Raw genomic sequence first — 14,579 nt, forward strand, 5'->3', positions numbered from 1 at the left:
ACAATCTACTTATCTGTTTAATTCAGCTCATGCGTGCGTTTAATATCAGTGAATAATAAAATCAAAGCAACTTTTTCATTACAATGTAATGATTTCTTCTGTCGCTTCCTGTTTGACGACATATAATTGAGAATAATGCATAAAAAAGAGGGATGGAAATCAAAATTACTTACTTACGATTTAAATATTATTGAAAAATCGCTGGCAAGTAACATCAGTATTGGACTCGACAGAATTGACTCTCATATTTTTTAATAACTAATATTAGATATCTTGAATCAACCAACTAACTTCTCCAAAACAATGGAGAAAATTGGCATGTAGAATGAATAAAGCACTAGTAACGATTTATAATTATAGATTTCATATTACTTTCTACTTTCTTTAATAACGTTTCTATTGACGGTCTATTTGATATAAGAATTAATTTACCTTTGTCGAGCATAGATTAGCTTCTAATATTTTATGTAAGCAGTGAATACAAACTGCAAATAGCTTGCATGGAAATAGGTACTTTAGCCAACATATTCGTTGATGCTTGTTATTCGATTTTGAAATGAATTTAAAATCTTTCATCTACTCAACATTCTCATTTGCTTATTTCTTTTTTTCTCTTTCTCTATTTGTCTCATTAAGCCTAATAAATTCGATCAAATGTTCAGAAGGCACAAACCAAGTCAAACTCTAATACATATATCACGAATCTCCACATATACATTATTCCATACTTTAGATATAGACACAATGCTGAAATTTATTCTTTCATCGCGCTTCATGCACTCCGTTTAACATTGTAATAATTGCGGTATGATGTATTGGATATGTACGCGGTCATCACATGCTTGTAGAAACATGCGGAATACCGGTTCTATAGCACCGGAATAATTTTACGCGCATGATGCATTTTACCATAGATGCATTCACGCTCTGTATGTCGTAACAACACTTTGCTCCGCCATTACTACTAATTGCTAGAGCCTATAAATGATGAAGATCTCCACAAACCGTCAGTTCTTGTCGAACATGCTTTGGCAGCTCTTTGGCTTTTTGATATTAGGCGGTTTCATCGCCATTTGTTCTTGCGAGCCCGTAAACAGAAAGCTTCTGCAGAAAGCTTCGGGGACAATCGAGTGTATCGACGATGAAAATAACACGTGTGGAACCAATGAGGCGGTTGAAACTTCCTCGTCCGATCGCAAAACTCAAATACGGACTAGCAGAGAACTTACATTTAGTCAAAATTTCCTAGATGACAATAACATAGCTGAAGGTAAGAGAGAAATTTGCTCTTATCTTTTAAATAAACTTGTAAATTTATGTACAACACAATTGGTAATTAAATTGATAATAAATTTTATACACAGAAGGAAAAGAAAAATATTATTGCAAAAAGAATTTCTAATTAGAATACATTGTACAAATATATTAAGTAGAAAAAAGGGAGAAACATTTCGAAGTAACATCTTTTTTCTTTGTACAAAATTATTGTAGAAAAAAAGATATAGATATGTGTGTGTATTTAATTTTATTTATTCACTGTGCACTGCACTATTTCAAAGACCTTGCACTTGATACATTCAGCTTCTAAAAATTATTAATTCAAAAAAAATTAAAGGTATAAATGATAATTTTTACTACTTTTGTCAATCAAGCATCGATAATTTTAAATCAAATCAATAACATTAAATAAAAGAATTAAATTGAGATTAACATATTAACAAGAATAGTAAATCATATGTTTGATAAATATATTTTTATTATTTTTTCAAAAAATAATACTATTTATCATAAATACTTATTTACAAATCTGTATTTATGTATATGTATGCGGAATGTTGGTTTATTATGTTGTTAATCTCAGTTTTGTCACAATATTACTAAAACAATTTAATAGCCTATAATTCTGTAGGGGGGTTAGAGGGTAATATGGGAATTAAAAATCTAGTATGGATTTATTCCCAAATAAAAGTCTTGGTGGTGTACCAAGCAAAATTCGTGTCCCGTGCACAGTTAATTTCAACGAAAAATTAATTTTCGTTGGAATCGACGCACCGACATCCGCGTATGGCTCGAATAGCCTTTCTATATTCTAATTTATATTTGATATATAGAGAGCCGTTATATTCTTAGTGTTCAATTTAATAGTGTTTAATTGCAATCTTGACGAAGATAATATGATTAATTGTCGCTTGATTTTTAATTTCAGTTTCTGCCCGGAAGAAAAATAAAAAAGACAACAGAGTATTATTATATTTCTTTGGAGCCATGAAAGCAGCATTGATTTACGGATTGTTAAATGGAGTTGCAGCTCTTGCAGGAAAAGCAGTATTGGTTGCCAAGATAGCTTTAGCAATTGCTATTGCTGCAATTCTGAAAAAGAATGGTACGTAGATATGGTACGTAAATTGAATTATAATTTGTAATCCTTTTTTCTAGGAGTTCGTTCTTACATTTATTTTATAAATACAAGTTTTTGTAATAAAAAATGTGCATACAAATATACACAATTTACTTTTATAACGATTTTCTAGCAAGTAATGATAATTATAATCAAAGTTTTGGAGAACGTATATGAGAAATATGAAAGAATATTAAAAATAAACATTACACAAAAGATGTGCAAATTTGTGAACTCATAAATCGATTCTTTTAAATAAAATTCTATTTTCTTCTATAATAATTATATTGAATAATCATTCTTATTTAGCATATATTTTTGACAAATAAGAATGATTATTCAATATAATTATTATTTAGCATATATTTTGCGAACTTTGCTGATTATATAAAAACTTGGAAACTTTTAAAATGTTTGTACTAATATATATAGATTGTAATAATATAGATATCATGATTTTATATATATATATATATATATATATATATATATATACAAAAAAATAGGCCATTAATTTAGTCATATGTTATATTTAATTGAACTTTTTTCAGATCATGAAAGTGTTTCTTATGAAGTAGTGAAACATCCACATATTAGCTCTATACAAACCCATAGCTCAAGCGTTGATTACGATCACCGTAATGATTACGGAGATGAACGTAGTGATTATGTCTATGAACATCGAAAGCGACGACGGGTTCATTGATGAAAATATATTTTATATATTTCATAACTGACAAAAATATTATATCAAATAAAGTAAATTATTTATTAAATTATTTACGCGAGACTATTTATAAAGCAAATTAATTATATATTTTAACATATTATACACTAAAAAAGTATTTGACATTAAAAAACAAAAGTTACCAAATTAAATGTATATTTAAATATATATTTGATGCATTTAGGAAATAATTATCTTGCAATAAGAAATTGTTCTGTACATCCAAAATTGTACACATCAATAGTTTATAAGTCTTTAAGAGTAAAAATATATAGATGTATTATAATAAAAAGAAATATGATATAATTATTCACAAATACTATTTAAATAAAAAATATTGTTTTATTATTCCTTTTTATGTATTTTGAATTTTTTAATGCAATGTACGTTAAATTTCCATAAAATTTAATAACTGTAAAATGTATTATTTTATATCTAATATTATATCTAATATTACTTAAATAATAACATTTTATTTTAAAATAATTTAAATATTTTATTTAAATATTTTAAAATAATTTTAAAATAATTAAAGTTATTAATTAAAATTAAATTAGAATAACAATAAATTATAAATTTAATATATAATATATAATATATAATAATTATAAATATATAATAATATATAATAATTAAAATATTTTTTATAATATATTATTTATATTTATTTTTAATAATATATAATAATTTACAAATATATGAACAAGAATATTACCCTTAATTTTACATTGTACTCTAATTAATACAGATTAATATTAATAGAATGTTGACAAAATATTAGATAAATAATAAAAAACACGTGTTTATCAATCAACGACATTACGTATTGTTTATTCTTCGTGAAATACGTTTGTGCCGAGTCAAAGTAGAATATAATATACATATGTGTGTATCAACTCTATTAAATACAAATACTATATAAATAATTAATAATTAATACTAATTTATATTTTTATACAATATTTTTTAAATACAAGGAAGACGTATTACATGCGGTGTCTATATCATTAAGTTTTGAGTTTGTGATATGTGTCGAACATAATTCAGGTTGGTGGAACAACTTCCATTGCTCTTTGCCAACCACCGTATCCACCGCCACCGCCACCGCCTCCATGATGTTCGGATGCTGTTGCATAGATTACTTCATGACCACCTCCGCTCGATACGAGCTTTTTCAAGCCAACTATCGCGCTTAAAACTAAGGCCATTTTCGCTGTTAGCAAAGCTGTACCGGCGAGGAAAGCTATTTTTCCATAAGCTAATTGCGCCATCATGCCTAAAAAATCATGTCAAATAATTAATGTTTCTACAAGACTGGAAAAGTTGATTTTGTTTTAATAATTTCAAAATTATATTGTAAGAATTATATTGCAAAAGTAATAAGAAATAAGAACTTTTAATTATTAAAGTGTTTATTTGTTTCAAATGTCAAGAGATAAAGAAAAAACAGATAAGATAAAAATCAATTTTGAAACTATCAGAAGAAGATATTTTTTACTCATTATATTTGTTCGACTTTGATCAGAAACAGATTAACAATATCGTTTAAAAATTTTATAAAATGAATTAAATTTTTCTCTCTTTATTATATTACTTTCTTATCAACTTTGATATCAGAGTTATTCCTTTTTTTTCTATGTATTTTAAATATTTTACGTGAAAAACTTACCTGCTAACACGGCACCTGCTATTAGTAGATATCCATTTTTATTCTTCTTCTTCCTGCCTAAAATATAAAATTTTATAATATTTATTTAAATTTTTATTTAAATATCCTGTTTATTTAATCTTGTCAATATATATTTTTTTTTTTTTTAATTTTCTGTCTATTGTATATTCATTACAACTCATTGCATCAGCGTGAAGCAATAATAATAAGATAACTTAAATTATGATACACACACACACACACACACACACACACACACACACACACACACATATATATATATATATATATATATATTGCAATAATTTAATTTGAAAAATTCAAAATTATTTAATATCACTTTATTACTAATAATTTTCGAATATGTAAGTATTGTTACCTTCAAAAGTATTGCCCGGTATTGTCAGCTTCACGCTTCTCGATGATATAAATTCGTAAAACTTGTCATCCAATTGCTCGTCAAGACTTAACTGTGTATCATTTTCAGATGTCATCGAGTTGTAATTTCTCGCAGTTGATGCATCTTTGGTGAGTGAAATGTAGTCGTTGATCTTATATACAGAGTTATCTTTGATCGCTGTGTCAAGGATCTCTAAGGCACGCCGTTTGAAGCAGTTGAAGATGTACTTCTCGTTCGTGCACCGTTCGAACAATTTTATATATTCACTTTTGGCGGTCACTAAATTAAAGAAAATCGCGAGATGAAGGAAACGTAAAATCCAAATTGTCGAACGTCGCTTTTCCATCCTCGTCGTCGATTTTTCTCTTCTAGGTGTCTTTCAGCTCTAACAGAATGACCATCGGTTTTTTTTCCGTTACGTCTTATCTTATTCTCTCTAACAGTCAGCTGGTCAGCTCAGTAAATCCCGACTACTTGAAGAATCTGGTTGCATTGTAACTTATATATCTACACCCCATTTAGTCTCTCTCCTACCAAACGCATTAAAATTCTTACTATACACGCCCGTACTTGATCCACGCGCTGTTTAACGCCACAACAACGGAAGAAGAGACCCTCTCAACCAAAACAATGTCGTACAGCCCCGTAAGTAAGTATCGCTTTGACCTGCTTGTCAAACGATCCTTAAAACTCCGCTGTGCTAACGTCATTAATAGTAATGTATCAGGATTACATTGGAATGCAGGTAAAACAAGCGATATTCTCTATCCGGGCGTAAGTGCAAAACCAAAGAAATGGTTGGAGATTATCCATTAATTTGCACGCACGAGTAACTTTGCTTACCGCGAAGTTATGTAGAATCATTTTTCCTTATTTCCGAAGTCAATTATTTGTTTTGATTACTGGCCAATTTTAATATTTCATGTAAAGTTTAATGTTTTCTATAAATAAAATAATTTAATAATTAATATTAATCTGTTTATTGCAATTTTATTGTAATAATAAATCTGTTTATTGTAATAAAAGCAACAAAATTTGATTGCTAAAGTTTTAATTATAAAGAGGCGATTGAATTAAATTTTAGTAATGGATTGTATAATAAAGCAAAATTACAACGATATTGACTATTAAAGATATTGTCGCATGTCATACAAATAAATAAGAATACGAACACACAACAATCATCTGTAATTCTAATTCATAAATATTTTCAAGAATTATTATTTGAATTGACTTTGTTGATTAATATATTGTGTTACACAACATATATTTCGACATAGAAAAAAAACAATTCACTATAAAAATATATTAATTTAGGTATTAAATACTAAGAATATAAAGGCTCGATATATATCAAATATAAATCGGTAATAGATAGGCTATTCGAGCCGTTTAGGTATTAAATAATTATTGAAATAAATAAATTAAAATTATTATATCAATGTAAGTCTTACATATATATTATACAACACGATAATTAATCAAGGCCAAGGAACTTAACGTAGCGCCTAAGATACTGTTAATTCGACACAGATTACACTCCGTGACGAGCTACATTCGAAAAGAAACTTGAGCAATTACAACAGTAATGGACTTGATTAGCGCTGTCCACTGTGTTCAATGCATTTAATTTCTCGCAATCTCTTCAAATGTGAGCTATTTATAGTAGCAGGCTATATTTCTACAGTTCTACATCATCTTGGTATATTCCAACATCGGCATCGATTATTATACGAGGCTAAGTATTCATTATCCACTTCACTCTCCACCATTCTAATGTCATAGTAGGAGTAATTATTAAAAAGAAAGCGTACGTACAAACGTAAGCTTTTGTCACGGTCTCTTTACCCAATAGTACTGTCTCAACAATAACATTCCTCCGTAAAGTATTATTCTTCCGTATAATCCACTTTTCCCACTTGTCAGAGAGAAGTTTGTATTTACCTACAATAACTACAGTTTTCATAAAAGGTTTCTTTATTAATATTATATATTTTTCAGAAATTATACATCTCGATTATACAAATAATTAAACAAACAGAAAACTTTTATAACGATTATTACAACATATGATGCATTCTCGCGCTTCAGATGTTATATTTAACAGCGGATGTTATATAAACATATGGGGATCGTACATGTATTCGCATGACCGTAAAGACACGGTATTTTTCTTTACGAGCAAATGCGTTTCCCGGATGTAACTATTACCGTTCCTGCGGATGGTGTGTAAGGTAAGAACGAAGGAGAAAAAGAGAATTGCTGATACAGTTAGACAACCGAAAGAAAGGACGATATAATAATGGACCGAGACTAATGGCATCACTAAGTGAAAACGTCAGGATCCCAGTGACAATCCTTGCTGGTAGACTGATACTTGAAATCGACAGTGAACTCGTAATAAAGATCATTGTAAATAAAAAATGATTGTGTAAGCGTTCTATTTAAATAACATAAATACATCTTTCTCACAATTTTTTTTTACTTTGGTACCAAGCAGAACATCAGCGTACAAATTTTTTTATTCAATATCTTTAAAATAAAAATTTGCCGCATAGAGTCAGCAGCAATAATTTCATGGTACCTAATATTTCAAAGCAAGCCAAAATTTTTTTATTTATATATTTTAATAGTATATTGACTGCAGAATATTTTGGTACTAAGCAGACATCAGCGTACACATTTCTTTATTCAATATCTTTATAATAAGAATTTGCCGCAAAGGGTTTGCAGCGATAATTTCATGGTACCTAATATTTTAAAGCATGCCAAAAATTTTTTATTTACATATTCTAATAGTATATTGTCTGCAGATTACTTTTGTACCAAAAATTTAACAGCCTACACACTTTTTAATTAATATACATAAATAAAAGTTTGGCCCCTACCGAGTCCGCAGCGATAATTTCATGGTACCTAATATTTTAAAGCAAGCCAAAAAATTTTTATTTACATATTTTAATAGTATATTGACTGGAGAATATTTTGGTACCAAGCAGACATCAGCGTACACATTTTTTTATTCAATATCTTTAAAATAAGAATTCGACGCAAAGAGTCCGCAGCGATAATTTCATTGTACCTAATATTTTAAAGCAAGCCAAAAATTTTTTATTTACATATTCTAATAGTATATTGTCTGCAGATTACTTTTGTATCAAAAATTTAACAGCCTACACACTTTTTAATTAATACTAGAACAACACACAAGTGCGCGCAATGCGCACACTATTCCTCGATTCCCCTTTCTAAAAAAGGCATGTTATTGACATTGTTGTCGTTTTTCCGCGATGCTGATTGGCTCTGTCGATTCGCATTGTGTGTTATATTCGTAGCATCGAAAGGCTGTCATCACGAGGGTTAGCAGTGACCAGTTTGACAGTTAGTCCAAAATAAAATAAAATAAAATAAAATAATAATATGTTTTAAATAATATGTTATAATACTTTAAACTTGATTAATATTTTTGACATTCGCGTTGTGTGTTATATTTGAAGCATGAAGAGGCTGTCATCGTGAGGGTTAGCAGTTAGCAGTTTGACAGTTAGTCCAAAATAAAATTAAATAAAATAATGACATGTTTTAAATAATAAGTTATAATACTTTAAATTTTGATTAATATTTTCGCGGACAAGAGGCAACAATACTTGCGAGAATCGACTTAATATGTCTTTTTTAGAAAAAGACTAGAATAACACAAGCGCGCGTTATGCCATTCCTCGATTTTATTAAAAAAAGTATGATGTATTTATATAAAGTTTGTTTAAACTTCATTAATATTTTTTTACAGAAATCAGATGATTAAAGCATTACATTGCCAATTAAATTTTAAAATAAAAATATGTTATAAAAATTAAAATAATATATAATTCCTTAAACACGATTAATATTTTTTGCCAGAAATCAGCTGATAGCTGTTATAAATATTAATCGAGTTTAAGGAATTATATATTACATTATTTAAAACATATTATTTTAAATGTTATAACATATTCTTATTTTAAAAATGAATTAGCAAATTAACGTTTTAATCAGCTGATTTCTGTAACAAAAATATTAATCGAGGATAAGATATTACAACATATTATTTACAATATATTGCTATTTTAATTTTTATAACATATTACTATTTTAAAATTTAATTACCTTACTATATTAATATTTTCTAATATATTTATTTAATTAAGAAGTAGTATATTTATTAAGTTAAGAATAGAAGTGAGACATGAATACAAATTTACAATTAAGGTTTCGTAGATATAATTTTTAAAACAAAATTTATTTTCGTAATTAGAGTCACAAATATAATTCGTCCGTCACTTTTCGATAATCTTGATATAATTCGAATTCCAAATGCGCAGTAGAAATGAGTTTCGACATATATTACCGCGATATATGCATGCAGTCACGCATAATTCGTAATAATGTGCAGACAATGTACTGTTAAAATGTATATAAGATTAATTTTTTGCACGTTTTGAAATATCGAAAATTAAAATTTTTAAGAGGCAAATCCCATACGGCGCAGATTTATATAACGTATATAATACCAAAAAGGTACGCTGGTATGGTTATGGTACAAAGATAATCTGCAAATAAGACACAATTGAAATATATATACGATGAATTTTTGGCTCGCCTTAAAATATTAGAAATCGATACTTTTTTACAGTTGACCCTATGCGACGCAATCTTATTCTATGTATATCAAGTTAAAACATTTGTACGCTGGTGTCTGTTTGGTACCAAATGATTCTGTAATCAATGTACTATTAAAATGTATAATCGATGAACTTTTGGCTCGTCTTAAAATATTAGAAATTCATACTTTTTTGACGCGGACCCTGTGCGACGCATAATTATTTTATGTTAATCGTATTAAAAAATTTGTACGCTGGTGTCTGCATGGTACCAAAAGATTCTGTAATCAATGTACTATTAAAATGTATAATCGATGAATTTTTGGCTCGTCTAAAAATATTGGAAATCGATACTTTTTACCGCTGACCCCATGCGACGCAACATTATTTTATGTATATAAAGTTAAAAAATTTGTACGCTGGTGTCTGTTTGGTACCAAATGATTCTGTAATCAATGTACTATTAAAATGTATAATCAATGAATTTTTGGCTCGTCTTAAAATATTAGAAATTGATATTTTTTTGACGCGGACCCTGTGCGACGAATCCTTATTTTATGTTTATCGTATTAAAAAATTTGTACGCTGGTGTTTGCATAGTACGAAAAAATTCTGTAATCAATGTACTATTAAAATGTATAATCGATGAATTTTTGGCTCGTCTTAAAATATTGGAAATCGATACTTTTTACCGCTGACCCTATGCGACGCAACCTTATTTTATGTATATCAAGTTAAAAAATTTGTACGCTGGTGTCTGTTTGGTACCAAATGATTCTATAATCAATGTACTATTAAAATGTATAATCGATGAATTTTTGGCTCGTCTTAAAATATTAGAAATCGATACTTTTTTACCGCTGACCCTATGCGACGCAACATTATTTTATGTATATCAAGTTAAAAAATTTGTACGCTGATGTCTGTTTGGTACCAAATGATTCTGTAATCAATGCGCTATTAAAATGTATAATCGATGAATTTTTGGCTCGTCTTAAAATATTGGAAATCGATACTTTTTACCGCTGACCCTTTGCGACGCAACTTTATTTTATGTATATCAAGTTAAAAAATTTGTACGCTGGTGTCTGTTTGGTACCAAATGATTCTATATACAATGTACTATTAAAATTTATAATCGATGAATTTTTGGCTCGTCTTAAAATATTAGAAATCGATACTTTTTTGACGCGGACCCTGTGCGACGCATCATTATTATATTTTTATCGTATTAAAAAATTTGTACGCTGGTGTCTGCATGGTACCCAAAGATTCTAAAATCAATGTACTATTAAAATGTATAATAGATGAATTTTTGGCTCGTCTTAAAATATTGGAAATCGATACTATTTACCGCTGACCCTATGCGACGCAACCTTATTTTATGTATATCAAGTTAAAAATTGGTACGCTGGTGTCTGTTTGGTACCAAATGATTCTATAATCAATGTACTATTAAAATGTATAATCGATGAATTTTTGGCTCGCCTTAAAATATTGGAAATCAATACTATTTACCGCTGACCCTATGCGACGCAACCTTATTTTATGTATATCAAGTTAAAAAATTTGTACGCTGGTGTCTGCATGGTACCCAAAGATTCTATAATCAATGTACTATTAAAATGTATAATCGATGAATTTTTGGCTCGTCATAAAATATTGGAAATCGATACTTTTTACCGCTGACCCTACGCGACGCAACATTATTTTATGTATATAAAGTTAAAAAATTTGTACGCTGGTGTCTGTTTGGTACCAAAAGATTCTGTAATCAATGTGCTATTAAAATGTATAATCGATGAATTTTTGGCTCGTCTTAAAATATTAGAAATCGATACTTTTTTACCGCTGACCCTACGCGACGCAACATTATTTTATATATATCAAGTTAAAAAATTTGTACGCTGGTGTCTGTTTGGTACCAAATGATTCTGTAATCAATTTGCTATTAAAATGTATAATCGATGAATTTTTGGCTCGTCTTAAAATATTAGAAATCGATACTTTTTTACCGCTGACCCTATGCGACGCATCCTTAATTTATGTATAGCAAATGAAAAAGTTTGTACGCTGTTGTCTGCTTGGTACCAAAAGATTCTGTAATCAATGTACTATTAAAATGTATAATCGATGAATTTTTGGCTCGTCTTAAAATATTAGAAATCGATACTTTTTTACCGCTGACCCTACGCGACGCAACATTATTTTATATATATCAAGTCAAAAAATTTGTACGCTGGTGTCTGTTTGGTACCAAATGATTCTGTAATCAATTTGCTATTAAAATGTATAATCGATGAATTTTTGGCTCGTCTTAAAATATTGGAAATCAATACTTTTTACCGCTGACCCTATGCGACGCAACCTTATTTTATGTATATCTAGTTAAAAAATTTGTACGCTGGTGTCTGCATGGTACCAAAAGATTCTGTAATCAATGTACTATTAAAATGTATAATCGATGAATTTTTGGCTCGTCTTAAAATATTGGAAATCGATACTTTTTACCGCTGACCCTATGCGACGCAACATTATTTTATGTATATCAAGTTAAAAAATTTGTACGCTGGTGTCTGTTTGGTACCGAATGATTCTGTAATCAATGTGCTATTAAAATGTATAATCGATGAATTTTTGGCTCTTCTTAAAATATTGGAAATTGATACTTTTTACCGCTGACCCTATGCGACGCAACCTTATTTTATGTATATCAAGTTAAAAAATTTGTACGCGGGTGTCTGTTTGGTACCAAATAATTCTGTAATCAATGTGCTATTAAAATGTATAATCGATGAATTTTTGGCTCGTCTTAAAATATTAGAAATCGATACTTTTTTGAAGCGGACCCTGTGCGACGCATCCTTATTTTATGTTTATCGTATTAAAAAATTTGTACGCTGGTGTCTGCATGGTACCAAAAGATTCTGTAATCAATGTACTATTAAAATGTATAATCGATGAATTTTTGGCTCGTCTTAAAATATTGGAAATCGATACTTTTTACCGCTGACCCTATGCGACGCAACATTATTTTATGTATATCAAGTTAAAAAATTTGTACGCTGGTGTCTGTTTGGTACCGAATGATTCTGTAATCAATGTGCTATTAAAATGTATAATCGATGAATTTTTGGCTCGTCTTAAAATATTAGAAATCGATACTTTTTTACCGCAGACCCTACGCGACGCAACATTATTTTATGTATATCAAGTTAAAAAATTTGTACGCTGGTGTCTGTTTGGTACCAAATTATTCTGTAATCAATTTGCTATTAAAATGTATAATCGATGAATTTTTGGCTCGTCTTAAAATATTAGAAATCGATACTTTTTTACCGCTGACCCTATGCGACGCATCCTTAATTTATGTATAGCAAATGAAAAAGTTTGTACGCTGGTGTCTGTTTGGTACCAAATGATTCTGTAATCAATGTGCTATTAAAATGTATAATCGATGAATTTTTGGCTCGTCTTAAAATATTAGAAATCGATACTTTTTTGACGCGGACCCTGTGCGACGCATACTTATTTTATGTTTATCGTATTAAAAAATTTGTACGCTGGTGTCTGCATGGTACCAAAAGATTCTGTAATCAATGTACTATTAAAATGTATAATCGATGAATTTTTGGCTCGTCTTAAAATATTGGAAATCGATACTTTTTACCGCTGATCCTATGCGACGCAACATTATTTTATGTTTATCGTATTAAAAAATTTGTACGCTGGTGTCTGCATGGTACGAAAATATTCTGTAATCAATGTACTATTAAAATGTATAATCGATGAATTTTTGGCTCGTCTTAAGATATTGGAAATCGATACTTTTTACCGCTGACCCTATGCGACGCAACCTTATTTTATGTATATCAAGTTAAAAAATTGGTACGCTGGTGTCTGTTTGGTACCAAAAGATTCTGTAACCAATGTGCTATTAAAATGTATAATCGATGAATTTTTGGCTCGTCTTAAAATATTGGAAATCGATACTTTTTACCGCTGACCCTATGCGACGCAACCTTATTTTATGTAAATGAAGTTAAAAAATTTGTACGCTGGTGTCTGTTTGGTACCAAATAATTCTGTAATCAATGTGCTATTAAAATGTATAATCGATGAATTTTTGGCTCGTCTTAAAATATTAGAAATCGATACTTTTTTGAAGCGGACCCTGTGCGACGCATCCTTATTTTATGTTTATCGTATTAAAAAATTTGTACGCTGGTGTCTGCATGGTACCAAAAGATTCTGTAATCAATGTACTATTAAAATGTATAATCGATGAATTTTTGGCTCGTCTTAAAATATTGGAAATCGATACTTTTTACCGCTGACCCTATGCGACGCAACATTATTTTATGTATATCAAGTTAAAAAATTTGTACGCTGGTGTCTGTTTGGTAACAAATGATTCTGTAATCAATGTGCTATTAAAATGTATAATCGATGAATTTTTGGCTCGTCTTAAAATATTAGAAATCGATACTTTTTTACCGCTGACCCTACGCGACGCAACATTATTTTATATATATCAAGTTAAAAAATTTGTACGCTGGTGTCTGTTTGGTACCAAATGATTCTGTAATCAATGTACTATTAAAATGTATAATCGATGAACTTTTGGCTCGTCTTAAAATATTAGAAATTGATACTTTTTTGACGCGGACCCTGTGCGACGCATAATTATTTTATGTTTATCGTATTAAAAAATTTGTACGCTGGTGTCTGCATGGTACCAAAAG

The 14,579-nt window shown here is 29.2% G+C and overlaps 2 protein-coding genes across 2 annotated transcripts; one reads left to right on the forward strand and one right to left on the reverse strand.

Annotated features, from left to right (window-relative positions):
* The first annotated feature begins 987 nt into the window (after window positions 1-987).
* On the forward strand, window positions 988-3,104 carry LOC145939319 (uncharacterized). The gene is made up of 3 exons (XM_083043550.1): window positions 988-1,270; window positions 2,207-2,383; window positions 2,950-3,104. The coding sequence occupies exons 1-3, from the start codon at window positions 988-990 to the stop codon at window positions 3,102-3,104; spliced, it is 615 nt and encodes a 204-aa protein (XP_082899676.1).
* Window positions 3,105-4,168: 1,064 nt separating this feature from the next.
* On the reverse strand, window positions 4,169-5,540 carry LOC145939333 (uncharacterized). The gene is made up of 3 exons (XM_083043577.1): window positions 5,174-5,540; window positions 4,795-4,851; window positions 4,169-4,401 (listed from the first exon to the last, which is right to left on the reverse strand). Exons 1-3 carry the CDS (start codon window positions 5,538-5,540, stop codon window positions 4,169-4,171), a joined length of 657 nt encoding a protein of 218 aa, XP_082899703.1.
* Window positions 5,541-14,579: the final 9,039 nt, after the last annotated feature.

Source organism: Prenolepis imparis, unplaced genomic scaffold, assembly GCF_030444845.1.
Source record: "Prenolepis imparis isolate NDT839.2.m4 unplaced genomic scaffold, iyPreImpa1.0 SCAF_8, whole genome shotgun sequence".
NCBI classification, from domain to species: Eukaryota; Metazoa; Arthropoda; class Insecta; order Hymenoptera; family Formicidae; genus Prenolepis; species Prenolepis imparis.